At 37.6% G+C, this 27,708-nt stretch overlaps 1 protein-coding gene across 1 annotated transcript in view; it reads left to right on the forward strand.

The window, feature by feature from the left end:
* Positions 1 to 27,708, forward strand: part of ncam1b (neural cell adhesion molecule 1b) — an 84,245-nt gene that overhangs the window by 16,186 nt on the left and 40,351 nt on the right. The window contains exons 4-10 of the mRNA XM_058633367.1: positions 1,115 to 1,258; positions 3,617 to 3,754; positions 4,089 to 4,206; positions 6,936 to 7,096; positions 9,233 to 9,375; positions 12,604 to 12,627; positions 21,870 to 21,899. Coding sequence (XP_058489350.1) covers positions 1,115 to 1,258; positions 3,617 to 3,754; positions 4,089 to 4,206; positions 6,936 to 7,096; positions 9,233 to 9,375; positions 12,604 to 12,627; positions 21,870 to 21,899 — 758 coding nt within the window. The remainder of the gene's footprint in view (positions 1 to 1,114; positions 1,259 to 3,616; positions 3,755 to 4,088; positions 4,207 to 6,935; positions 7,097 to 9,232; positions 9,376 to 12,603; positions 12,628 to 21,869; positions 21,900 to 27,708) is intronic.

Here is a 27,708-nt window from a genome sequence, read left to right on the forward strand (position 1 = left end):
TGTGGAAAGTAATACGTATTAAAACACACACAGAGAGAAAGAGACGGAGGTTTTGACTTTTTGTGAGTAAATGCTTGGTTGTTTGTTCCATACAATGAAAAAATGATGTGCTCTAATGTCTTGTTTTTGTCCACAAACCAAAACGGTTCAGTTTGAATGATTTCTTTGTTATATGGAGCAAAGAAACCAAAAAATATTCACATTTAAGAAGCTGAAAAAATCTGAGAAACTTGTTTTGATTATTATTATTTATTCAAAGTAGTTGGTGATTAATTTAGTAATCAATTCATCTTTGCTGCCCCTTACAATATATCAACAATATGTTCACATCTTTATTTCACTGTTAGACAGACACTCACTCTCCCACACCAAACTCCAAAATCAATGATTTTAACATCACAGCACACAGGAGTTGTTGATCCACTGCTGCCTCTGTCAATAAGTTTAAATGTCTTATTTTAGTGAATTAGGCATTTGAAATTATTTGTTTTGTTTGTAATTACTTTCCCTACACCAAACCCCATAGAGAAAATCTGTGATTTTAGCTTGTGGGGACACAGGAGCTGCTGGTCTACTGCTGCCTCATGTGGTCAGTTTCTGTCACTTAAGTTAATCTGAACAAAGGTTTTCAAACACCGTAGTGACAAAATAAGACATATGAATTTACTGATGGAGGCAGCAGTGGATCAACAACTCCTGTGTGATGTGATGTTGAAATCGCTAATTTTCTCTACAGGGTTTGGTGTGGGAGACAAATTCCAGCTACAAAAGGCAGAATAATATTTGAAACTTTTACCTTCGTATTGTACAGGGTTGCAAAGATAAATCTATTATTAATCCATTACTAAATTAATCACTTTGAGTGTCTTTTTTTTTTTTTTTTTTTTTTTTTAAATAATATAAATAATATATTATATTATATATTATATTTTTATAAATTAAAATAAAATATTAAATAATTCTCAGATTTTTTTAGCTTCTTAAATGTGAATATTTTCTGGTTTCTTTGCCCCATAAAACAAAGAAATCATTAAAACTGAATATTTTGTTTTGTGGACAAAAAATGTCAGTTTGAATGGGTAAAACAAAAAAGTGTTTTTCTTGTTTATAACAGAGAAAATCACCTTCACAAATGTACCTTCACCGCAAGAGTTCACCGAAGGAGACAACGCCAACATCGTGTGTGACGTGGTCAGTTCACCTCCTCCCACTGTCATCTGGAAATATAAACGAGCAAAGATACAGCTGGACAAAGACGGTGAGATTTTTCTCTTTCATTTCCTCTCGTCGGTTTGGTTTAGCAAAAACAACCACATATACAGAATAATAACCAGTGTTAGATTCTTTCTCCCACTCTCGTTGCTGTTTTTGCCATTTTTATTCTCCAGAGTTGATTCTGGGCTGGTGTAAGGAAAATTAATTTGATTTAGAATTTAAAAATATACAATTGAGTCACTGTTTTTCACCCCTGATGCTGGAGAAAAAATAATAAAATAAATGACATGTAAGGTATTGTTAGTGTTCCTCACTGGAAAATGAAAAACACCAGGACATTTATGGATTGTAATAACATTTTTATTTACAACATGATTAAATTTATTCTGTCTGTTTCACACTGAGTGGATTCTTGTGGGCTTCTCGTCATATTTCTTTATTTTTCTGTGGCTGATGAAAGAAGAGTCAGACATTTTCATAAACAGTATGAAATTTATCTTAAAAAACTATCTGCTAATCATTATTACCCTCAGGTGAGGATTTTTAAAAATATACTTATTTATTTATTCATTTAGTTAACATCACCTTAGGTGTCTGAACATCACCTAAGTAAACCACAAGGGTGGGGTTGCACCAATTTGGCGCAAGTCTCTAAAAACTTTATATTAAATTTAGTAATTACCAAACATTACTGTTACATTGGCTTGGAGTGAATTGATACCACAATTGTCTGCAACTACTAAAGCCTTAAGAATTACTAACTTGCAGTTAGTAGGTTACTGACGATGAGTTGTTGTTGTCACTTAATGCGACTAATAATAATCACTTGCGCATTGCAGCGTACTAACCACTTGCGCTTCTTTGCTTGCAGCTAGTATTTTACAAAAAAAGTTATTACAAGCTAACATAGTTTAATAAAAATTGGTAAACCACTAGCTATCATAGTTTACAAAAAATTGTAAACCACTAGCTAGTGTAGTTCACTAAAACATTGGTAAACTACCAGCTAGTGTAGTTTACTAAAAAATGGTGAAATACTAGCTAGTGTAGTTTACTAAAAATGGTGAAATACTAGCTAGTGTAGTTTACTAAAAATTGGTAAACTACTAGCTAGTGTAGTTTACAAAAAAATGGTGAAATACTAGCTAGTGTACTTTACTAAAAATTGGTAAACTACTAGCTAGTGTAGTTTACTAAAAAAAATGGTGACATACTAGCTAGTGTAGTTTACTAAAAATTGGTAAACTACTAGCTAGTGTAGTTTATTAAAAATTGGTAAAGTACTAGCAAGCTTGTAGTTTATTAAATTTATTCAACGTTTATTATATACGTTGATGCAGGTGATGGGGCGCGCTAAACTCCGTTAGCGGCAGGTTTGGAGAAGGTGCAACGAGAAACTTTGAGCTTACTTGATAATGTCAGCACAACAATTTTATCAAGCACCGGGTAGATGTCAACCATGAAGCAAGCAACACTGTTCACAGATTCAGGATTATCATTCGCCGAAGGGAAAACAGTCCTGCAACTTCACGTGACTATCGCACAGTAACGTTACAGCAAACGCAATGATTTGATAGAAATAGCAAGGAAACACATCTAGGCCTATAGGCCTAAAGGCTATATTTATATATGTAGGCTCATCTGTGAAATAAACAACATTTGGAAGATCCATTGATACAAAGATTGTAGGTATTCCACATGCACTGTTTTCTTTTTCCCGGGGTGGACCTTATACTGCGTTCAAAGACAAAATCAGAGGTCGGAATTTCCCAGTTGAAATTTCCAGATGCATGTCATTCTCTAGTTGTGTGGCGTCAGATAACTGATTCTCCGTGAAGTCGCGGTAGATGGATTTGTGCCGAGTTCACAAGTAAGGACTCCGACTTCTGGTAGGTTGGAAAATTCCTACGGTCTCGAACGTAGCATTACTATGTGCGAGGGCCACTGTGACCTACGAAAGCTGTCTCAAGTTACTGTATATGGTTGGTTGTTCATATATTTTTTGTTAAATTATTGTCAATGATTGTTTAAAAGATTATACGTTATTGTGTTCAATAAAAGCGTATTTTCCTAAAGCTTGAGACACCTCATATGTAAGCTAGACACACATTTCGATGCTCATTACTGTGCACAAATAGAGCCTTTCTGGTGCTGGCAGACACACAGGAACCTCCCGGCAGGCAGGGTGCACTTTGCGCTTTGCTTTTGCACGCGGGCGAATACTCACCACCACTGCTACAACTCCATCCTGGGGGAAACACTGAAATTACTAAACTACCAGTTAGCTTTGTAGCTGGTAGTGAACACTTAGTGAGAGGTGATGACCCCTGACCCCTGGTGGCGCTACAACATCTGCAGTGAAGCGATGGACTCCTGAATTCCTCCGTCTTCTTCCCGACAGTTCGCTTTAAGATCCTGAGCAACAACCACCTTCAGATCCGTGGAATAAAGAAGACGGACGAGGGCTCGTACACCTGCGAGGGTCGCCTCATGCCCCGCGGCGAGATCGACCTGCGGATCATCAAGGTTGTCGTGAATGGTGAGCAGCTCCTCCCCCCCTCTCTCTTCCTGTTTTTGTGTACGTGTGTGTGTGACGTGTCCCAAAATGTTCAAACGAAAGCCGTGGCGGGAACCAGGCTCTTGACATCTACGTGGAAACGGTTGCCCGGAGCAACCATGCATCAAAGATGTGCGCCTGCTAATGACGCCTTGTTTCCTGCAACTTCTGAGCTCCTTGCCTAAAAATAAGTGTTTCTGAATTTGTCACTGCCTGTTTCTGCTTCCCCTTCTGCTGCTCTGTGTTTGTGTGTTTAAATGTGACTGCAGATAAATATGTTCTGTATCTGCTGCTTTTCTTTATCTCCATGTCTCAGTGCTCCCCACCATCAGGGTGTGGCAGTCGGAGGTAAATGCCACAGCGGACGTTGGGCAGCCGGCCATGCTGACTTGTGCAGTCGATGGTTATCCCGAACCCATGGTGACGTGGACGAGGTAAATCTCGGCACTTATCACGAGCCACCACATTTTTCCTGGCTTTTAAAATAAATAAAGAAATTGTGTTATTCTGTATTAGGCCCGGGACACACTGTGACTGCAGTACCTGAGTGTAATTTGATTCTGGCTTCCAGGTCAGAACAGCCACACAGCTGTTCCTCACTGCTCTGACACTTTCAATAACCTGGTTTCTTTTGCAGAATTTCAACAGAATATGTTAAAAAAGAAAAAAGTGCATTAATGTGTTTTTCTTTCTGCTGCTGTTGAGTGAATATTTGAGTTGGAGTTTGGAAAAAAAAACGTCTTACATGACTGGAATTCTCTTATGATTCACTGTGGCAAGCAAGAAAAGATTCAACACCTAACGCATATTCTTACTTAAAAATATGACTTTATTACAATACAATTGGCAGGGAAATTCATTAATAATATTAATATCTTTATCGCAACATCAATCAGAATTTTCTAAAAACTAAAAATTGTACTAGCTGGCTTGCAGCTAGTATCTTACTAAATAATTGTGAACCACTAGCTAGCTTGTAGCTAGTATTTTACTAAAAATTGTAAACTACGAGCTAGCTTGCGGCTAGTGTTTTACTAAAAATGATTTAACTACTAGCTAGCGTAGTTTATTTAAGATTTGTAAACTACTAGCTAGCTTGCAGCTAGTAGTTTTCTAAAAATTGTAAACTACTAGCTTCCTTTCAGCTGGTATTTTACTAAAAATTTGCAGCTAGTAGATTGATAAAAAATTGTAAACTACTAGCTAGCATAGTTTACTAAAGAAAAACTGGCATCGCATCTGGTGTGAACGCAGTGTGAAGACTCCAGATCTGTGGCCCTGATCTCGCAAGGATGGTTTTCTACTTACATTTTGACATTTGGACATTTTACCATCACAGTGACTCTAAAGCTGTTGAATTAGGGTAAATCCTGCCCAGTTCCACTTTAATAGTTGAGTTTACACACATTTTCAGCAAAAGTAGCCTTTAAATACAGCCATTGACCCATAATTTGTTTTTTGTCATGCTACTTGCCGTTAGCAACCATGGCTGAGCGATGATCACCAATGGCAGGTTTGAAAAATGGTCTTATTAAAGCAAATTAATCGGCTAAAATTGACCTCCGCGTCAGAGTTTAATAGGAACGGTGCTGTTTATGAGGGATATTCTGCTCACTAGTTTATTCAGTGCAACAGGACACTTCCACTAAGAGAATAAAAGGTGAGTACAAAACAGTGAAACCTGAAGACTCCGGTGTCATCAGGAGCCACATTATACTGCACGTCTGAATACAGCCATTGATAGACTCCTGCTTTGTTCCGCTGTTCCTGTTCATCTCGTTTCCAAGACACTGAGAAGCTTTGTGGACAGTTTAGTGGGTCACAAAGTGCAGTGAGGACAGGAGCATCTGTTGGTCATGTGTTTTGTTTTGTTTTTTAAAGCAGAATTGCATGAATTTGTGAAAACATAGGAGTCCACACGATAATGATTAAATGTATCAGCTCTCAGGTTTTCTCAGTATAGCCGTGTTTACATTAGGGTTTAATTAATCATTTAATGTTGAAAAATGTTGATCAGTGTTTTCCTAAACCTGTAAAAGGTGTCTCACATGTCTTGTTTTGTCCCAAACGTGAAATTATTCAGCTTAAAAATCACAACATTTGCTTTAATTATCATAAAGAAACACTCAAACTGATTTTATGATAATCAAAGTAGTTGACATTCCCTGCGCTGCACACAGGAAGTGATTTTATGGCAAGAGAGACAGAATCAACAGCAACATTGCGATAATAAAGTGAGACGAAAGCAAACAGGTCAGAGTTTGACTGAAAACACATACGGTGCTTTTTCATTGTACAATTCTAACTCGACTCAGTTTGGTATAAGTCACGTTGTTTTCCCTGACTTCATAGCTCCTCCTCGATGTGGGCGTCATAGTAACGACTGCGTGAAACTGCTTTGATGTGGTTTTTCTACGCGACACAAACAAACAAACTGGTGACTTGTAAAGTAGTTGTTTTGGCTGTAACTGAATCATTAAAAAGATTTGTTCGTACTTCAGACTCCGTCTGACACAGTCACTGAACTGAAATACCAGTGAACGTGGTCGTGATTCTGCGTCATAATAATAATAATAATAATAATTATTATTATTATTATTATTATTATTATTATTATTTATAATAGTAATAATAATAATTCTGCTATAACACAAATAATTAGTGTTATTAAGAGAGTTTTTGAGCATAGTTTTGTTGTATGTATTTTTTTGAATCACTCGATGTAATAAATATGATGATTATCAATGCAACGTCATCACAGATGCTTTATCATGATACAGTGTGATGATATCTAACATTATATCACGTCTCATGTCACCACATATAGGCTCTCAGTCAGAGAAATCTGTTGTTTTTAAGTGTTTACACACCACTTAAAAAACAAATATAAAAACATGAGTTTATTTTTTCCACTTATCGTCACTTATTATTATTATTGAATGTCAAAAGGCTTTGCTGAAGAAAAAAAGAAAGAAAAAAAACATCATCCAGCTCATATCTGCAAACATTTCCAGCTCTTTTTTCTTTTCTTTTCATTACTGCATCACTTGATCTTTTCCATGTCTTCTGTAAACCCTGAGGGTCACCATTTACTAACAGTTTTTTTCTTTCATGAATGAATGTGGTTGTATGATTTTCTGACACACTGGTGTTTCTTCCGCAGGAGTCTGGCGGTTCTGGAGGCCGGAGAGAAGTACAGCTTTAATGAAGACGGCTCTGAAATGACAATCATGGACGTGACCAAGCTGGATGAAGGAGACTACACCTGCATCGCTAAGAACAAAGCTGGAGAGAGCGAGCAGGAGCTCAGTCTGAGAGTGTTTGGTATGGAGAAGTGTTTTCATATACACACACACACACACACACACACACAAGTAACGACTGTTCTAAGACAACAAGGGAAACTCAGTATGGATCCAGTGTTGTATTGTAACTGCACTTAAGTACAAAATTTGCGTATCTGTACTTTTTTTATTTATTATAAAAAAACATAATTTACTGACTACTAAAGAAGTCAGAAATTAATCAAACACAACATTCAACCAACTTCATCAAGAAATTAATTTTAATTTTAAGAAAAATAAATTTGAAAATTCATGGGTAACAACAATAACACCGGGCTTCTGCATTATGATTGGAGGAACTTTGTTAAAGGCGGAGCCTGACAAACAGCTGCTTGTTGTGTGTTATTTACTCGCTGTTATAGAACATTTTCATGAGTAAATAAAAACTGCTTTAGTGGTAGTTTAGTAGTTTTGGTAGTTGTTTTAGTATTAGTTTAGTAGTTTTAGTAGTAGGTTGGTAGTTTTGGTGGTAGTTTTTGTAGTAGTTTTGTGGTATTGGTAGTTGTTTTAGTAGTAGTTTAGTAGTTTTAGTTGTAGTTTAGTAGTTTTGGTAGTTGTTTTAGTAGTTTTAGTAGTAGTTTAGTATTTTTTGTAGTAGTTTAGTAGTTTTGTGAGTAGTTTAGTAGTTTTAGTAGTAGTTGTTCAGCAGTTGTTAATACTGGTAGTTTAGTAGTTTTGGTTGTAGTTCTGGTAGTAGTTTCTGGGAGTGGAGCAGTGGGCGGTGCGTGGACGCTGGGCATCTGCATGATGATTGGAGGAAGGGCCTGAAGGCGGAGCCAGTTTCTGATTGACAGCGTTGCAGAAACAAACAAGAGTCTTTTCTGCCTTAGTCCTGTGTGGCTTTTGTGATGAAGTCTGATGACAAACCGCTGCTCAATGTCTGTTATTTATTCTGTGATATAGAAAATTTTTATTTCTACATATACACTGTCTATAAAAACACGATTATAGCATTTCACTTTTACACAATTATCACGTTTCCTTGTTCTAGTTTTTCCTTTTATTTTAGACATTATGGATAAATAACTGGACCTGAAATAAGCTTCCAGTGTTTCATAGACCAGCTGATACACACATATATATATCTACATGTAAACATACATGACGTGAAGTGTTAATATTAATATTAAAGGAAGGCGTGTTGTCGTGTGTGTGGGAGAGAGTATGTAGGTGGGGGAAAAACAATAGTATGTTTATTTTGGTGGGTTTTTTATGGCGATACAAGATGAGGTGTTGTTTCAGTGTGGGTTGTGAATGTTTTATGTAAGGATGGTGTTATAGAATGTAGAGAGTGAAGTCTTTGAATTCTTTGTGAGAGTCTGAGCACAAAAACCGTATCTGTCCTTCTATGTAGAGATAGACGGATGGACAGATGGCGTTCTTTCTATCTCAGTGCTTTTCCATTATCCAGTTCTAGCACGACTCAGCTCTACTTGTTTTCTCTTTTCTTCTCCACCAGTGATAGTACCTTGTTTTTTTTTTAAGTTCCTGCTCTAACGAGGTCTAACAAGTCTTTTTAATCCACTGATTCTAATGATTCAGTTACACCCAAAACAACTGCTTTACGAGTCACTAGTTTGTGTCGTGTAGAAAACCATGTCACGGCAGTTTCAAGCAGCCGTGCAACGAAGACTCCGCCCACATTGAGGAGGAGAGTTGAGTAGAACTAGAACTGTATAATGGATAAGTACTTTATCATCTATCTGTCTGTCTGGACAGTTTCAGTGAAGCAAATAGGTTGTAAAATGTCTCGTGGTGGGGGATGAATCGTGTAAAATGATTGATCGATCGACATCTACTTCAGAGAGAGTTCTTCAGTCAGTTTTGCTGGGTTCATGTCACAGTTTGCTGCTGTGCTCTCAGGCTCACTCCACTTTACCCCACACTTAGCCTCAAAAATGTAAAAAGAAAAAGACTGGCTCGTTTTTTAAACTTCAGTAAAATAAATTATTACATGGATTTAGCTGCCGGGAAGTGAAAGAAGCTTAAACACAGTTTTTACTGCCAGAAAAATCCTCCACTGATCCTCATCCTCCCTCTGAACTTATCCCAACATCCACAGTCACTCTTATTCTTATTGTGTGTCTGTGTGTGTGTGTGTGTGTGTGTGTCACAGTCAAACCCAGGATCACATACATGGTGAACCTGAGCATCTCAGAGACGGACGAGCAGGTGACTCTGACATGCGAGGCTTCAGGTGATCCCACGCCCACCATCAACTGGAGTAACGGCGACGACGTCTACACTGAAGAAGAGCAGGTAAGACGATGACAATCAAAAATGATAATTAAGACACAGTGTGTGTGACAGCAGTCGCTAAATTACCACTAATTCCTGTGTGTCCGTCTAAGGCCCGCTGCCATCCTGCCCATCATTTTTTCTCATTTCGGAGTTAATGAACCGCACGCGGTGTAAAGCAGGCCGATATTGTCCGTGTCCCAGTTGCATACTTGGATTCTAACGGCCTGATAAGAGCTTCACAAAGAGACGGAAATGGAAGATGGTGTTTGTGAATCGTCTCTGGTGACAGCACAGAAAATAACATGTGAAAAATATGTATTAGCGCTGGGCGATAAGGCTTATAAATCATTTCTCGTTTATTTTTTGTGGGGGGGGGGATTATGTTCCAATACATAAGATATTTTAATATAAAGCTGGACACGCACTGTTTCTCTGAGCGCATGAGAAGTTTTCTTTTTTAAGAGGTTTGTGCTTCTGTCACGACGGCGACAATTCATAATCTACTCTCAAATAAAAAGGAAGTATCTGCTCTTAAAATAATACAGTGGTTTCTGCCGTTTATGGTCTGTATTATGGCTGTTACCCTTTAAGTTTAGACGGGAAAGTTTATGTATTACTTTTTACAGATGCAAGGAAAAAATGTGTTATTATTTATTAAAAATTAGTTTACAGAAATCATGAGAAATTATTGTAAAGTGAAAAGCAACACGTCAGATATGGAGGTAAAATCTGATTGGTTAATTGCTTTATTAAAGAATTGGCAGGAATTAATGGACTTTAATTTAAAGTGCAGTTAAAGGCACACAAATAAAATCTTTAAAATTTAAAGATTGTGACAATACTTAAATGTTCCCTTAAAGAGTTAAGGTAAACCCCGTCTTCTGAAGGTAAAGCCCCAAATTCCTGAAAAATTGCCTGGAAAATGCCAGGAAGTGGGCTAAGAGCTGATTGGTTGAATTGGAGAGTAAAAAAAACAATGGCAAAATTTGAATGAAGTAGTGGGTGTTTGACCAGAGAGGACAGTAGATGCACTGAATCACAACATGTATAATTTCAATAGTTTACACAGAACTGTGAAGATTTTAACCTGAATCAGAAAATAACATTAGCTTGATACACATGTACATTTTAGTTACTCTTATATTTTAAGGAAACACTTTATCTGTGAATAATATTTCAATAAAAGCCTCGTTCTGCAACAGCCTCCAAAACCAGTAAAAGACATCATAGGTGTCATATGTTATAATAATGATATAATATAGATATGTTGCCCAGCTCTAATACATATAAGACATTTTTTACAGTGCATTTTGTGAGGCATTAGTGTGTGTCGTGGAACTGGGACACAGTGAATAACAATCACACAAGAGGGAGGAACACAAACGTGCATGACACAGCTGTGTCGAGGTGAGGAATTGGACACCTTCAACCCAAATTCAGGAGGTGTATTGATCACGTGCAGGTAGAAAAACTTTGTTATGAGAACAGTTTAAGTCGTGCTGTTAATTTCCTCTAAATTAGCAGCTCAGTCGCACTGGCCCCACTGGGTTTCCTGTAATTAGTTCAGCGATACTCAGCCAGTAAATGTGGAGCACACTCACATCGGATGAGTTTTTCCTCTGAATGTCAAGAAAATCAGCAGCAGGAACCCAATTATAATAATTCCAAATCAAGCACATTGTGGAAAAGATATAACTAAGGCGATGTGTCTGTGTTCTTAATGTATTATATTCTATGAGCACTTGAATGTGTTGAAGTGTTTTGTCACATATTACCTGTTTATAATTAACCATTTTCATCAGGTTGGCGAGCTAACCTGCTGCCTTCTTCTACATTAGTTTATTTTTTTTGCATTGGGTAAAGATGTGTTCTTGCCAAACGCAACACAAAGTTTTTGTACGATAAGACGACGTACAAAGTCGTAATTTAGCATCAGATGACGTCAGTTTCACAACGCAAAAATGCACTTGGTGTCATTGCCCTCTTATCCACACGGAAATATATAAACACTGTAGTATACATGCCAGGCCTGGAGGTGGCGCCACAGAAATATAGCGAAACAGGGGAAGAAGACCTGGCATGTGCACGTAAAGTGTGTTGTGTTTGAACTCCAAACGCAATAAGAAAGCGACGTATCGTGACTAGCAGGTTTTTACGGGATGCGATAACAAAATATGAGCAGATTTTCTTAAACTCGTTCTCGTGGGTATGCATTTAAAATGTGCTAAATTTTAAATATTTGGACTTTTACGCGTTGCGATACTGTGAGTTAGCGACTTAGCTTCTAATTTCGTAAAGAAGGGTGGGCAATTCTAAAAAAATATATGTTCATTTTCACCGTCTATTGATCTGTTCATTATTTTCTTATTCAGCCCTGATCGAGTAGGACTTGAGTTATTCACACGCGTAACTTGAGTACACGGAAATGATCGCCAAACTCAAATAGTTGGGACTAAAGTGACATGAAAAAAGTCTTTGCGTTTGGTGTGAACGGTACTGTAAGGATTTTCCCCCAAACTTCCATTACATTCCTGATCCCCCCCCGGATGTTCTCACAGTATAAGAATGCACGATATTAGACTTTTTCCGGATATTTCGGATAAGCTTGGTCTGATAACTGATTCCTATTCAAGTTTGGTCAAAATCACTGAAATCCGATACAATCCAAAAATCCTATATATATCGCATGCTTCACTATGCACAGACTATAAAAATGTAAATAACAAATAGCATTTTAGCGTTTAGCATGCATTTTAGCATAGTTCGTAAATGGTCTAAAATGACTGTATTGGACTAATATTGGTATTGGTATATACTGGAGTTTGTGATATCAGTATCAGACACAAAAGTGGTATCGTCCCATCCCTACAAAAAATAAATAAAAGTAATAGCTGTAGAGGGCGCCCAGGAGGTAGGAGCTTCTTCAGCTACTGTTTCAGTCATTAGTCAAATGAGGTGATCTTGGCGTGTTTGCCAATATCTGATAATTCATTTTAAATATCGATAGCGATATTGTGCCGACAGTATCGTGCATCCCTATCCTGACAACATCCACTACAGTGTTCCATGTGCCGACCATCACAAACAATCAATGCTTTGATTGGTATTCTCATGCATCTACTGCCCACATGGCCTGGGTTCTTCAAAGGTGGTGTGGTCGCTGCAGTGTCGACAGCATCTACTGTAGTTTATGGAGAGGATTTCTGAAGCCACTCCATTACATGCACTACATTTCTCTTCCTACAGGCACCTCTAAACAGGATCTATCAGGTATGAAATCCTCGTGTGGCACAGAAATGTTACACAAAACAGCTATGCCTCCACATTTCACCAAACCTCCCACCGAGATGAAAATAAGCCCGTTTTTATTGAAAACCTCCCACCCCCCACCTCCCCCAAGGAATGATCTTATCATGGCTCATGAAATTGATTCGACTTATCGCATGTTCCCCAAAAATCTTGACACCTGATCTCGTGACAGGAAGTGTGTGCAGAGCTTTTATCTCATGAGATCAGAGGGAACTGAAAACACCATTTCTGTGTCGCTGCTGTCGCCCGATCATTTCAAACTCTCCATCACAGCATGAGGTCACTGGGATTTTTAGTGGTAATCTCCATAAAAATGTAGATTGTCTAACATCGTCACCTGGAAACTGAGACTAGAAGTGATTCCACCTCCAAATCTACATTTTTGATTATCCAACACCAGACTTCCTGCAATTAAAAAAAGGGAAAAAAAATCAACCAAACAGAGTAATCCTGGCGGATTAACGGTCATGGATTCAAACAAGCTGCAGGTGCTCTTTTCTGTGCGAGTGGAACAGAAACAGAGCTGAGTGTTTGATATTCAAAATGAGGTTTTGAGTGGAGCCTTGCAAGCGCAAAAAAACACTCCACCACCATATGAAGCATGTCATGGCAGAACCCTTGTTGTTTTTTGTTTTTCCTTCATTACGACGCCCACACTGGCACACATGGCTGCCCACTAACCGTCCATACCTCAGTCCCTAAAAAAAATCTAATCCGGCGTAGATGAGAGGCAGCTCGTTCCTCTGACGAGCTCACAGCTGCTCTTCTCCCAAAAAACCTGCAGCTTCTTTTGTTGTCACAGCTGTTACAATATAAATGAGGATGAACAAAGAGCCGCACATCCCACACTTTCATTGTTAAACGTCAGCAAAGACACGGCCTGGCACGTCAGGGATATGCATCTCTTACTTCGAGGACTAGTCGGTTTTTTATCACGTATTATTTAAATGTTTGCATTAGAGTCGATACTTATGAAATAATGTGAGATTGGCTCCGTTAAGGCATCATTAAAGGCCTTGACACGTAAAAAAAACCCATACATTTTCCCAAATGTCTTCAGCCAAATCATTTGGTCTTGATGAGTAAAATCAAAATCAAACTTTACATCTCGTCAACATAACTCTTCTTTGCTCGCGAGCAACTTTTGTGAGACTCACTTACTGCTGTTTATAGTGCATTTAGATCACTACATTGGTCCGTGAACCAACAATTACCAGTTGATAAATTGTTCCACCAATGCAGGCAAACGTTAACTGTAAATGTCACGGCGTAAAATCAACATTAAACATAACGTCTCGCTTCAAAACACACAAGCCACTCTAATTACTGTTTATAGTGTAGTGGCCCCTGTGCTGATGTTTTTGTATGTTTTACTTTGTAAACAATTACCAATTCATCCATTTTTGCACCACTTCAGGCAAGCGTTACTGTTAATGTCACATGACTGATTCTGCAGGTGAAGGCTGAGCAGGAAAATACCAGTCAAATCTAAATTAAACATGACGTCTCACGACATAACTCGTAAGTGACTCAATAAAGTAGTCCCTGTACTGATGTATTTGTACGTTTTACTTATCTACTTACTTATTTTACTAAGATGTCACGGACTGATTCTGAGGGAGTTAAATAACAGATTTTTTATTTTCGTACGGGCAGCCACCGTCTGCATCACCCACCCATTCCCTTCACTGAGCTGTCACTGATGCACAGTGCCATGACACGTCACCTGACGCCCGTCATGTGACGCACAGCTGTGCTGTGGTGGCGGAGTGTTTTTTTTTGCGCCGTAGTCTGCAGTGCGCTGCATTCTCTCTGTGGCGTCTCTTTTTAAAGAGGTAAATGATTAGCAGCCTGAGTGAATCACTGTCGAGTGAGAAGATTGAGCTGGTGTTTTCCTTTTACACTTGTGATAATCTGCCGGGACAGTGATTTCATGGCGGGGTTCTAATGGATCCGCGGAGAATCGGCTGCTAATTATTTAATTGTCTTGTTGGTTCTGTTCATTTTCATGTGCGTCTGTCTGTCTGTGATCATCCTAACAGCTATATTTCATCTTGAACTGGTGCGACAAGTCGGACGACATTCATTTGGGGTGGACACGATGACAAATCGACCGAATCAGAAAAAAAAAAATCAAAACCAATCACAGTGGTTAATTTAATTTGTTTGTTCACACTTTAAAGACGGGTGAAGGCAGCGTTTTATCATCACTGATGTGAAGGTTTAGAAAACCAGTGCAGCTCTGTAAAGGTGCCATTTTACATGTGTCATGATGACGAATGGTCAGAATAAATTAGCAGTTATTACTTCCTCCAAGACATTTTATTATTTGTTTGTCTGTCTGTGAGTGGATTAACTAATAAATTAAAGGAAGGATCTGATGAGACGTTGATCCATGTGGGTTTTCCTATGGCTGATACCGATTTTTTTTAGAAAGAGACGATAATTGATGATGCTTATTTTGGCTAATATATTTTCTTTTTGTCCTCCATCTGAAAAAAATTAACTGTTAAATGAGAACAAAAATAAAGTTGACTTTACTAACCACTTATTGAACAATTAAAAGTAATGTAAGAACTAGGTCAACAAAGAAAACTTGGTAACTACCTCAGATGGTCCAAGTTTGAAGTTAGGTGCTCAAGGTTTAACGTTTATCTTTGAATTCTAGGCAAAGTGTAACAGTCTTAAATCCGATATCACAACCCACCGATAACAATACGAGTCTGATAAAGTTCTTCTTTAAGTACTAAGTTTGAACATGATCATTTTGATGATGGAATTTTCACTGAGCCAAAACCAGCTAATTCCAACTATGTAACAACCATTGAATGAAAAGTGAAAGCCTTAATATTGATATTACAACCTTTTTATGTATATATTTAACTATTAAAAACTACTGTTACTACAACTAGCAAAAGCACAAGCACAAATCTGTTGACTCACCTGTTAGCTTAGCTTTTAGCGCCACTCGATTGAGACAATTTTTTGTAAAATCATCTTTAAATGTCTTTGAGGGAACGGCATCATGTCGGGTTTAATGTTCGTTGGAACATTTTCAAGTTATGGTACCTTGTCAGTTTTTTTAGTGGGTTGCTCCGTTTAGCTGAGGTTTCCAGTCTCAGCAGTTAATGACACAGGACAACAACAATATACTGACTCATCGGTTCTAGTCAGGACGTCACCAAGTGAATAAAATGCTGACTGGCGTTGGTGCATTTATGTGTTTGTGTGTTTTATTACTCTTAGCTTGAAAAGAAAGGCTCTTCATTTACAGTGGCACAAATGCTAGCTAGATGTTAGTGTTCCTTGTCAGTTTTTTAGTGGTTAACTCAGTTTAGCAGAGGTTTCCAGACATAGCAGTTAATGACAGGACAATGACAATATACTGACTTGTCAGTTTCAGTCGGGGCGTCAAACGGTAAATAAAACTTAGCCTGGGTTTGCTACATTTATTTGTTTTCCTGTTAGCATAAAAAGGGGTCTTCATTTACAGCGCAACATCTACTAGCTAGATGTTAGCATTCCTTGTCAGTTCTTTTGTAGTCAGCTCTGTTTAGCCAAGGTTTCCGGGTTCCGCAGTTAATGACACAGGTCAACAGCGACATGCTGACTCATCAGTTTTAGGCGGGCGTCGCCCAGTGAATAAGACTCGGACTGAGTTTGGGACATTTTCATGTTTGTGTGTTTTATTCGTATTCCTGTTAGCTTGAAAAAAGGCACTTAATTACAATTACAGTGGCAGAAATACTAGCTAGATGCATTCCTTGTCAGTTTTTTAGCGGTTTACTCCCTTTATCAGAGGTTACCTGACTGCTAAATGACATGTAATGTAATGTAATGTAATATACATATATTTGTTTGTGTTTTATTCGTAGTTGTGTTAGCTTGAAAAAAGGCTCTTCATTTACAGTGGCACAAATACTAGCTAGATGTTAGAGTTACCTGACAGTTTTTTTAGTGTTGTGCGGCGTTAAGCAGGACAACAACGATACACTGACCTAATCAGTTTCAGTGAGGGCGTCATCAATGAATAAAACCTTTGGTACATTTGTGTTTTTTATTCATATTTGTGTAAGCACGAAAAAAAAGTGGTACAAATGTGAGCTAGATGTTAGTGGCCCTTTTCAGTTTTTTATTGTTGTGCTCTGTTTAGCAGAGGTTTCCAGAATCAGCAGTTAATGACACAGGACAACGACAATATGCTGACTCATCAGTTTCATTCAGGGCGTCGCCAAGTGAATAAAACTCGGCCTGGCTTTGCTACATTCCTGTGTTTTATTCGTGTTAGCATGTCTGGTGATTTTACGCTGACACTACAGTTCATGTGTGGAGAATAAATAACGACGCTGTAGGAAAGAAGCGATGAGTCTCACAGGAGCGTTTGTTCGTATTTGTTGCTCGGGGAAACGCGATTCTGTCGAGGTGTGTTTTGGTCCGTTCACACCTGCTGTCGCTCCAATGTTCTTTTGTCATAAACAGACACCTGTCACTGAACTGTCAGCCTGTGTGTGTGTGAGGCTGCTGATGTTACACACCATTAGGTTGCCTATTTTAATTGAGCTCCCACTCTTTCTCTGTCTCTCTCTCTGTTTCTCTCTCAGCACGGTGCTGATGTGCAGCCAACTGCAGCTTGTAATGACGTATGTTGCACAGTGTGTTTTACTGTGACAGTAAAGGACTCGCTCTGCTCCAGAGGACGTTATGAATTTATATTCCTACACTGAGCTTTGCATTTCAATTACTTACCCAAAAGACACGAGCAATAATGTCTCCACTTTTTATTTTACTGAGGGGAGTCTGAACATCCTGTAGTGTGGACGCCTTTATGTTGTTTCTACATATTATCTTTTATTATGATTATCATGCAGATTATTAAATAGATTTTTTGGGAACTACAAGGAAATATAACTTCCCATGCATTAGAAAAAATATAATTATCCTTTTCAATGTCCTAATAATCATTGTAAATGTTCCCTTTTTTTTCTTGGAACAATAACAAGATTATTAACCAATTACCAAGTTAATTGTCAACTTTTTTGGATAATTGGATCAAGTCTTTTTAATATAATTAGAACCATTTTTTTTCTAATTAAACTGTTTTTATGACGTAAAAATAATTAGTATTTTGTATTTCCTGATTAACATGAAAAAAATGTAAAACACTTTATTTGAAACCATACTCAGAGCAGGACATGAAGGCTGCGACAACTATTCAGTTATTAATTAATCAGCAACTATCAGTTTGAGTGCTTTTTTTTTATAATTACAATAAGTTTTCTTAAATGTGAATATTCTCCGGTTTTCTAATTGGTTTGTAGACAAAACAGTACATTTGAGAACATCATTATTTCAACATTTAATGCACAACACAACTAATTTATGAATGGAAATAATAATAAACAGATTAAAAGATTATAGAAAATAAACATTAGTTGTAGCCCTGATCTTAAATCGTAGCTTTTTTGGCTCACTTTTGGAAAGTGCTTATCATGAGTATTAATGATAGTGTAAATATTTGCAGCGCTGTGCAATAATCTAGCATGAAAGAAGTTGAGAAACTCAAAATAAACTGAACTTTTTCACAGTCATACTTCCAATAGTCCTGATGGTGGTGCTACAGTAACTTAATATAAACATTAATTCCTTATTGGTGTTGCAGTGCTTTAGCTTTACGACTTACGCCAAATTTGTTGGCCCAGCTATAAAGAAACTAAAGTCCTTGTGAGTGCAGGTAAAATTACAACACGTCAAGTCCAACACTCAAGAATTAATCAATTGTTAATTAATTTGTAATCGAAACTCTGATTAATATGGACATTATATCTATATTGTGGCCACAAATGAGTATTTCCTGGCCACGATATAGATGAATCATAGATGATATAGCTATAATGTCCATCCATCCATTTTTTTAAGGCTTTATCCTCCACATAAGGGTCGCAATGGACTTAAGAGCCAGGTTATTTTACAGATAGCAACTTAACCCTGCCTCCGACTCGCTAAATGCATGCACGCACACAAAGCCAGACTTTTGAGAAAATCTTTGTTCTCATTCCCAACCTAAAATAAAACTCAATCACACTAAAATCTCTGTCCATCCCGAAGCTCCAGCCTTCTGCACTCGCTTTACTTACAGCTACTTACAGCTCTCCAGGTCATTCATGAGAATGTTTTTAATATTATTAATTTCATGCGCACATTATACCTATTTCATGGCCACGAAGCGGAGTTTCTTTTCCCCATTTTCCAATAACGTCATCGTTTGTGGAAAACAAAAAGACAAAATTTCTCCAATAATGACTAAAAGTTCAGAATTGTGACTCAAAAACTGAATTCTGTGATCATTTTAAACTATTGCAGTTTTCTTTAGACAGTTTAGTTTTTCACTCGGTGTAAATGGGTGTCAACATTTGTACGCTGTTGTGACGAAATCTGCTTTTTCTTAAAGGTTTGTCTTGAACTTTTGTGGCAGCTGAGTGATTTGCTCTTGTCTGAAGTTGGGAGTTCTAATCGTAAATAGTTTGCACCTCATCGCAGCTTTAACTTGAATTCTAATCAGCGGCAGTTTGTCAGCTGCACAAGTTTGTTAGCATTTGAAGTTTTGATTATGAGAGGATAATAATCCACACACTCAACAGTTTACCCTTCAATTATTCCCACAGATTGCTATCTTGACATTTCCTCGCTGCTGTTGCACCTGATGAAATAGCTGTTTATCTTTTTCTTTTTTTTGTTGTCATTGCTTGTTCCGCTTCAATGCCTCCTTCGATATGTGGGCGAAGCCATCGCACCTCCTCATCCTCATCATCATCATAATCGTCATCATCGTCACACTTTAACGTTCTTCCTCTGATCCGTAGAGAGCATGCTTCTTTTCAGAGAGCCTTCTCTTTTTCTGTCATGTGGTGCAGTCGGGGGCGTCGCTGTGGTTTATTTCACCTTGACATCGCATGTTGTCGAGCGCAGCACAAACTTTGTGTTGTTTGTTGTTCAGGTGTCTGTGATGTCATATAAATGTGTGTTTTGTAGGAAAATGGGAGATTATTGTTGTGAAAAGTGTCTGGCAAACAATATTCACAGCAGGAAACAACGAAATTTGACTCAACTGATGCCAAACGTGCTACAGTCTATGCAGAATTTTGAAAACCTCAATATTAATTAAACTAAATTGGAAATTTAACAATTGTGCTTTAAAATCTGAATGTTTGAACACTATGAAAGATTTGTGTCAATATTTTCAAACTTTTAAGAACCAAATAAAATATCCGTTTAATCATTCAAAAACATTGTATTTTATTGTTTGAAAATACACTTGTTCTTTGAGCTGTGCTTTTTTGTTTGTCCAAGTTTTCCCCGTCAACATCCGACAAAATAATTGTAAAAGTCTCACGTTTGTCAGATTATAAACGTAAGTTACATCGACTCCAAGCCCGGGATGACTCCCGGTCCATTGAGCTGTCACTCCAAAACTCAGTAGCCAATCAGCAGGCAGCTTCATAAGCCCCGCCCACAAACAAAATACCACAGCGAGTGAGGGAGCGCAAAGAACAAATGAGGGAGTGCATAGACCAAGTGAGGGAGCGCATAGACCAAGTGAGGGAGCGCAAAGAACAAGTGAGGGAGCGCAAAGAACAAGTGAGGGAGCGCAAAGAACAAATCAGAGAGCGCAATGAACAAGTGAGGGAGCGCAAAGAACAAGTGAGGGAGCACAAAAAACAAGTGAGAGAGCGTAAAGAACAAGTGAGGGAGCGCAAAAAACAAGTGAGAGTGCAAAGAACAAGTGAGGGAGCGCAAAAAACAAGTGAGAGCGCAAAGAACAAATCAGGGAGCGCAAAGAACAAGTGTATTTTCTAACAATATAACACAATATTTTTGAATGATTAAATCGATATTTTATTTGCTTCTTATTTGCTTCTTCTTGTCATTAAAACAGCACAAATATGTTGTGTATGTTGTGATAGAATTGTGTGTTTTGTCAGAAAATGGGAGATTATTATTGTGATGTTATCTGGCAATGTGGAAAAATGTAAAACTAATTAGAGATTAGGGCTGCAACAACTAATTATTCAACAGTTTTCTGATATGTTACCAAACTGACACACAGAATTTATATGAATCAAAACTAATTTGGCCTTCATTGCCTGAACATTTGTGACTGGGAACAAATTCTTGCCAAGAAAACTGCAATGTCCATGAAAATAAATTGAACATTTCCGAATTTTGCTTCAAAAAAGTGAACTTTAAACAGTATTTTGAACTTGAAACGTCTCTAAACTGCAGTTTTTCTTAGACTTTTGCCCTTAAAACAGCACAACTATGTTGTCTGTTTTTCCGATTTTTTTATTATAAAAGATGTTTTATATAATTGTGTGTTTTGATTATTATTATTATCATGCTGTGTTATCTGGTAATGTGGAAACATATTAAACACTTAATTTGAAATCCGATATTCGGAGCTGGAAATGAAAGCTGCAACCGCTCATCGATTTTTATTTCATTGTTAAACACTCATATACTATATTTTGAGTGTTTTCTGATTTTCTTTAGCTTCTTAAAGGTGAATATTTTCTTTATATAACAAAAGAAAATCATTAAAACAGAATCATTTTGGGTTTTTTGGACAGAACACGATCATTATTTCCAGTTTTGGGAAACGACAGATCGACAATTTCCAACATTTTATGGAGCGAAAAACAACAAATTGATAAATGGTTTCACTGCTGAAAGCAACAACAGAAGAAACCCCAACAGTTTTTTATCCCAGATACACAAGTAAATTCTCTTTTATTTGGGCTTTATCTTCTTATTATCATCGCTGCGAGCCTGAGAAATAGTTTGCCGGTCGATAATTGCTGCACTTTGTCCAAACGGGGGGCCAAACACATCTGTGCTCCCACGGTGTAATGGAGTCACCGCTCGCTGATAAACCAATAACCTTCTTATCTGTAAGCATTCCGTGATGTGATGCCCACACACTCAGGTTCTGAGGAGAGGAGTTATTTGAGTGCGAGCAACAGAAAATTAATACTTTTCTTTTGATGAAAACTATCTTTGCAGCTGAAATAAGACTCAGACATTCAGCTCAGGTGCACAGAAAACTAAAGTGTGGACACTTGAAAAGCACCGCAGCTGCACCTGGATGAGGATCTCTCTCTAAGAACTGCTCTGCCTTGTGTTTGTTGTTGTGTCTCTGTCCTCTGCAGGCGTCGTGGACTCGGCCCGAGCAGCACAAGGTATTCTTCAATGCATGACTCTTTTTCTTTTGTTCTCCTTTCCCACACACATCCATCTCTCATGGCAGGGAAGTCTGATTCAGACCTGGATGGATGCAGATGAGAATTCATGATCAAACCAGGGTCAGGGAGAGAACAAAGCTGTGGTTCAACGCAAAAATCTGTGCTGTTTGGTTTGTTTTCTTTCTGCATAAACTCAACATGCAGAGGCTTTGCTTTCCTCCCTCAGACGTTTAAGATGCAGACGTCTCCTCACTCAGCTGTGATTGTTTTCAGGACTGTGAGTCTGTGCAGTTCTCTGAAAGTCTAACTAAACCCGCTCTTCTGAGGCTAATGAGGTGATATCTGCTGTATTTCATTGACTTTTTGACATTAATATTAAATAAATTACATTTACCGATACAAGAAACTCATACGGAAAAACTAAATCCATCAAAATCACAAACCTGCTTAAAAACCGCACAGGAAATCGGAGACTTTGATGATTACGCATTCCATTAAAGGGAAACTAAAGCTAATGAGGCTTACGAGGCGATATCTGGTGTATTTCTTTGACTTTTTTTAATGTTACTGTTAAATAAATTACATTTAGCAGCAGCATAAGATACAATAAAAGGTAAGGTAATCTCGATAAAATGTAAAGAAGAGTTGATAACTGACCTTTCTTGAGTTCTTGATTTTTTTTAGCAACATATACATTTAATATCACAAATATACGACTTAAACTGTAAGAGGATGCCTAAATCATACAGGAAAACTTGGTTATATTTTAAATTGTATAATTCTTTGACAACAAAATTGATCAAAATCACAAACTTACTGAAAAACCACACAGAAATTCAGAGACCTTGATGGTTACGCGTTCCATTGAAGGGAAACTAAAGCTCCTCAGTAGCTGGTGTTTGACCAGAGGGGGCAGTACATACACCAAGTTTTATATGTGTAATTACAACCATACATACATTTATATATACATTTGATATCATAAATATACTGCTTAAAAATGAATAGGGAAAAACGTCTAAAACCACACAGAAAATCAAATAGTGTGATGATTCCGCTTTCCCTTAAACCTTTTTTTAAACAATATATACATTTAATATCATAAATATATGACTTAAACTGTAAATCATACAGGAAAACTTTAAATTATATCATTCTTTGACAACAAAATCCATCAATTCAATTCAATTTTATTTGTATAGCGCCAAATCACAACATACATTATCTCAAGGCACTGTACATAGACAACATCAAGGAGAGCAGAGAACCCCAACAGTTCACACAATGAAAGAAATGACAGAAAGGGGGGAGAGAAAGGACAAGCGGAAGATGAGGTACAGACAGAAGAGAGAGAGAGACCAGGAGCAGATACACAACAACTGTATCAAGTCACAAGTTTATACAGTCAATGATATCGACTTTTAATTATAGCACAATAATAATCAAAATCACAAACCTGCTTAAAATCAACACAGAAAATCAGAAACTGTGATTATTACACATTCCGCACATTAAAGGGAAACGGCCCTGCAGTAGCTGTTTTTTGACCAGAGGGGGCAGTGGAAACACAATGATTTTTATCAAATGTTTAATTACAATAATTTACACTAAACTGTGAAAAAGGTTAAAGTTACCCTTTACGATGCAAGAATGCAGGTTATTAACAGACTTCTCTCCACACAGCTGTGACTGTTTTCATGACAAAGGTTACATACTGCAGCTTTAACACAACCCCCACGCCCAAACTGCCAAGTTTCTGTTATAAGGATTGTATTTTCTGACTATATACAAATAAATATCTATATATATGTAGAGAAAATGAGAACTGTCTTTGTGCAGCAAAGCAGATTATCTTTTTCTGGCACTTTCCCCTTGAAAGAAAGTGAGAATTGGCCAAAGTCTGAGCTGCCCACATAAGCCTTTCCTCGTATTTTCCTCGCTGGCTTTTTCAAAAGTCTCGTCCTCACATATGTGAGAAAATTGGTGAGAAATAGCAGTGGAGTGAAGCACATTATAGGATAGAGAGAGAGAGAGGGTGCATTATATTATACTGGCTTTCAAATCAACCTGAACAATCCAGCAAAAAAAGACCAAACTGACTGATTTAACAGTCATGGAAAATGATAGGGAAGAAAAAAAGAAGGAAGTAATGTAAATGTTCCTGGTGACGGACTCACACTGAGAGGATGAAACTCTGATAGATAAAGTATAAAATAAATTAAGACTACAATAAACAAAAAGATCAAAACACAGGAATAAAAGAAACAGATTAGATGAGATTAAGAGTCAGTATTCCCAAAAAAAGGTCAGAGTTCTGAGATCGGGGTCAGAGTTCTGCGTTTACTCTGAGACTTTAATCTAATAATTGTCACTTGAAAAGAGAATTATTTTCTCAGAATTCAGGGTTCTGGGATTGAAGTTGGAATTCTTAGAAAAAAGGTTGGAGTTCTGAGATTGGGGTCAGAATTTTGACTTTAATAATTCTGACTTTAATCTCAGAACTCTGAGAAAAGAGTCAGGGTTATGGGATTGAAGTTGGAATTCGGAGGAAAAGTTTGGAGTTCTGAGATTGGGGTGAGAATTCTGACTTCAATAAGTCTCACTCTCATTTTAGAATTCTGAGGAAAAAAAAGGCCAAATTTTGGGCTTAGGATCAGAATTCCTCTTCCATACCCTGTGTATGAAATGTGAAGTAAAATCATATAATAACATTTATTTCAACATAAGCAATTAAATAAAAGTAAAAATGATAAAAAACAGTAGAATGTAAATGTAGTGAAATTTATTCATAGACTGCACATCTTTTAAATCGGAGCTGGAAAAATCGTATATTTTCTATTTATAATCCTTTGTGGATTTTGAGTTGTTATGCTCTTAACCTGTAGCACTTTGAGAAGTTGTTTTTTTGTTTTTTTTAAATAAAAATGTTTTATGATTTCAAGAAAACCCATGAAAGAGAAATGTGTGATTTAGAGGTAAAACCTGAATCTGTTTAGCTCTAAAATGACATAACTTGCTGCTCGTTAAGTGAAAGATTGGTTTACTCCGTCACTCAGGATTATGCATTGATAAAGCAGTGTCACTGTTGACACCTTGAATTACACAAACCTTGTTAGTAGAAAAGTGCTCCATCTTCATGTCATCATGATTAGAGCCTTTGTTCACAACTGGCACTGTAAATTGAGACAAATTGATGCACTAATGTTTCCGAGTATCAGCCACGATAAGAAGCTGCAGGCGTCGTATTTACACTCACACATACACGTTAAATATGAAATACATAATTTTACACGTTATGTCTATCATTATCGATAATAATTATTAATTTTTAGGCTAGAAATTAATTTTAATTTAAGAGTAGATTATTGTAGCTGTTCTGTGAGTAGCACAAACCGACATACTGGGATTTAATCTCATAATGAAAAAATCCACAATTTGCAATTCACTTGCTATATTTTCAATATCCCTCACAATGAGGAGATTTTCCTCATTTTTAAAAGAACTCGTTGACAGAAGTGCAGCATCTAGATTATTCAGTAGAGGATTAGGATCACAATGTTTTGTAAATTACAAAATGAAAGATAAATAAATCTGTGGAAATCAGAACTGTGATATTAAAGACAGATTTTGTGAGAACGTGTCCAAATTAAAGGCAGAGTTTCTGAGGAAATATCCAAATTACAGTCAGAATTCTGAGATTAAAGACAGCGTTTATGAGAAAATGTCCAAATTAAATTCAGAATTCTAAGATTAAGACAGATTTCCTGAAAAAAGTCCTAATAAAAATCAAAAATCTAAGATCTTGTAATCTGAGTGTTGGAATTCTGAGATTTAAATCAGAATTCTGAATAAGATTAAAACTGACACTTAAATGTCAGATTTGTATCTTTTTTATTTAATATTTAGTTTTAATCCTAATCCTCCGCTGTAGCTTCAGGCTGAAATAACATCCACTTATTAACTGTTCTGTTAAACTCCACCTGCGCTCAGGTTTGTTCCTGCGAGTCTTCTCTGTGAGACGTCTCGTTCCTCGTCTCTCAGGAGACGAGTGTGACACAGCGACAACGTCTGGTACAAATCGGACGTGCTGCAGGAAGGAAGCTCCATCCCGGGGAAAAGGTTCCATCTCTTTGTTTGCCAGGACAGTTGAGATTTGTCGAGACATGATGTGGACATGTCCTCAGAGGATTCTCAGTGCAGTGTCTCCTCTGTTGCTGCTGAAAAAGTTAACAGACTCTGCTGTCACTGGGGTTTGATTAATGAGAGGAGTTTATGTTTCCACACAGACAGACGGACAGGGACAGACAGAGAGAGGTGGAGACAGGAGAAGTCCTTTTACCCGTGCAGTGAAGCCAAACAACGTCCTCGACGACATAATGTAGAGGCAGGAAAGTCACTGTGGTGCATAATGTATTATTCTGAAAACTGTGGCGTTGAAACTTTAATGAATCACTATATTACGCTTTAGTGAAGTCATGTGTTTCTCTGTGATCTTGAGGTCTTAAAACCTGGCTGCAGCTGAAGAGAAACCGTCCACATGAGCGTCTGCTTTTGGGGGATATTTAGATTACGATACGAGCTGTGTTAGCTGACGTCACGCTGTATATACTAGACAATACGTAAGTCAGTCAATATGTCAAAGATCATAAAAGTGAAGACGGTGGATAGATGTCATACTTAAACAAACAGAGACAGACTAACAGGAAGACATTTTACTGGATCCCCACGGATCCAGAGAGACAGTGGAGGTCAATTCAATTTTATTTGTATAGCAACAAATCACAACATCCATTATCTCAAGGTAAAAACCTTTACAATATAATAGAGAGAAGAGAAGTCTCTGACAGAACCACACTCGAAAATGTGCGGCCATCTGCCTAGACAGGTTGTGGTGAAAGGAAAAATGGGGGGACAAAGGAGAGGTGGGGGGGAGAGAGGAGGTATGGTAGTGAACAGTTATCAGTTTATAAAAGACAGTTCTGAATCATTTATGTTATGTTTATAGAACAATAACATCATTTACATAAGCAGCAGCAGACATTGTTGATATAAAATGACTGCTATGAGCAGAAGAAAAAGACCCCACGAGTTCTTGAAATCACTGAGAGTTTGTGAATTTGAAGAAATAAATCAAGGCCCTTGAGTTTTTCAAAAACCACCTGAAATAGATCAACATTACTAGTCTACCACATATTTTTAAAGGTCAAGTATGTAAGATTTGGTTGAACATCAACTTTACATCCAAATTTGAAACGTTCCATGGGAATTAATTGGAATTAAAGTAAAATCAAATTTCTGAATAAAGTGCATGTTACAGTCAGGCTGAGAGTGTGATGACGAGGACGTTTTGTCTTCTGAGTTGGAGAAGAATCCATTTGTGGCATCGAGTCGTCCCTAATTATGATTGAAGGACAAACAGAATCAGTGTTGAGGTTTCCTGGACTCTCTCTGCACTCGTGCGTCATGTTACACAGAGTGCAGGGTCAGAGTGAAAGGTCAGTGTCTCCAGGGTCCTGCTCTCTCTCCCTCCCTCCATGCATAATGAACGGTGCAGACGTGCTTTGCCTAACACGGGCTTCTCTCACAGGGCCGCCGCTCAGACCGGGGCCTTTAATTCAATTTGTGTAAAAGCATCCGCACGACATTGTTCATTGTTTCCCCTGTATCTTGGATCGAAGCCACAGACGCAGCCACAGCAGAGGCTTAAATATTCAGTTGTGCAAAAACAACAGAGTGTACAGTACAAACAAACACATGCTGCACGGCCCAGACTCATGAATTACATTTGAAACACTAATGAATGTCA

This window comes from Solea solea, chromosome 7 (genome assembly GCF_958295425.1).
Source record: "Solea solea chromosome 7, fSolSol10.1, whole genome shotgun sequence".
In the NCBI taxonomy this organism is placed as follows: Eukaryota; Metazoa; Chordata; class Actinopteri; order Pleuronectiformes; family Soleidae; genus Solea; species Solea solea.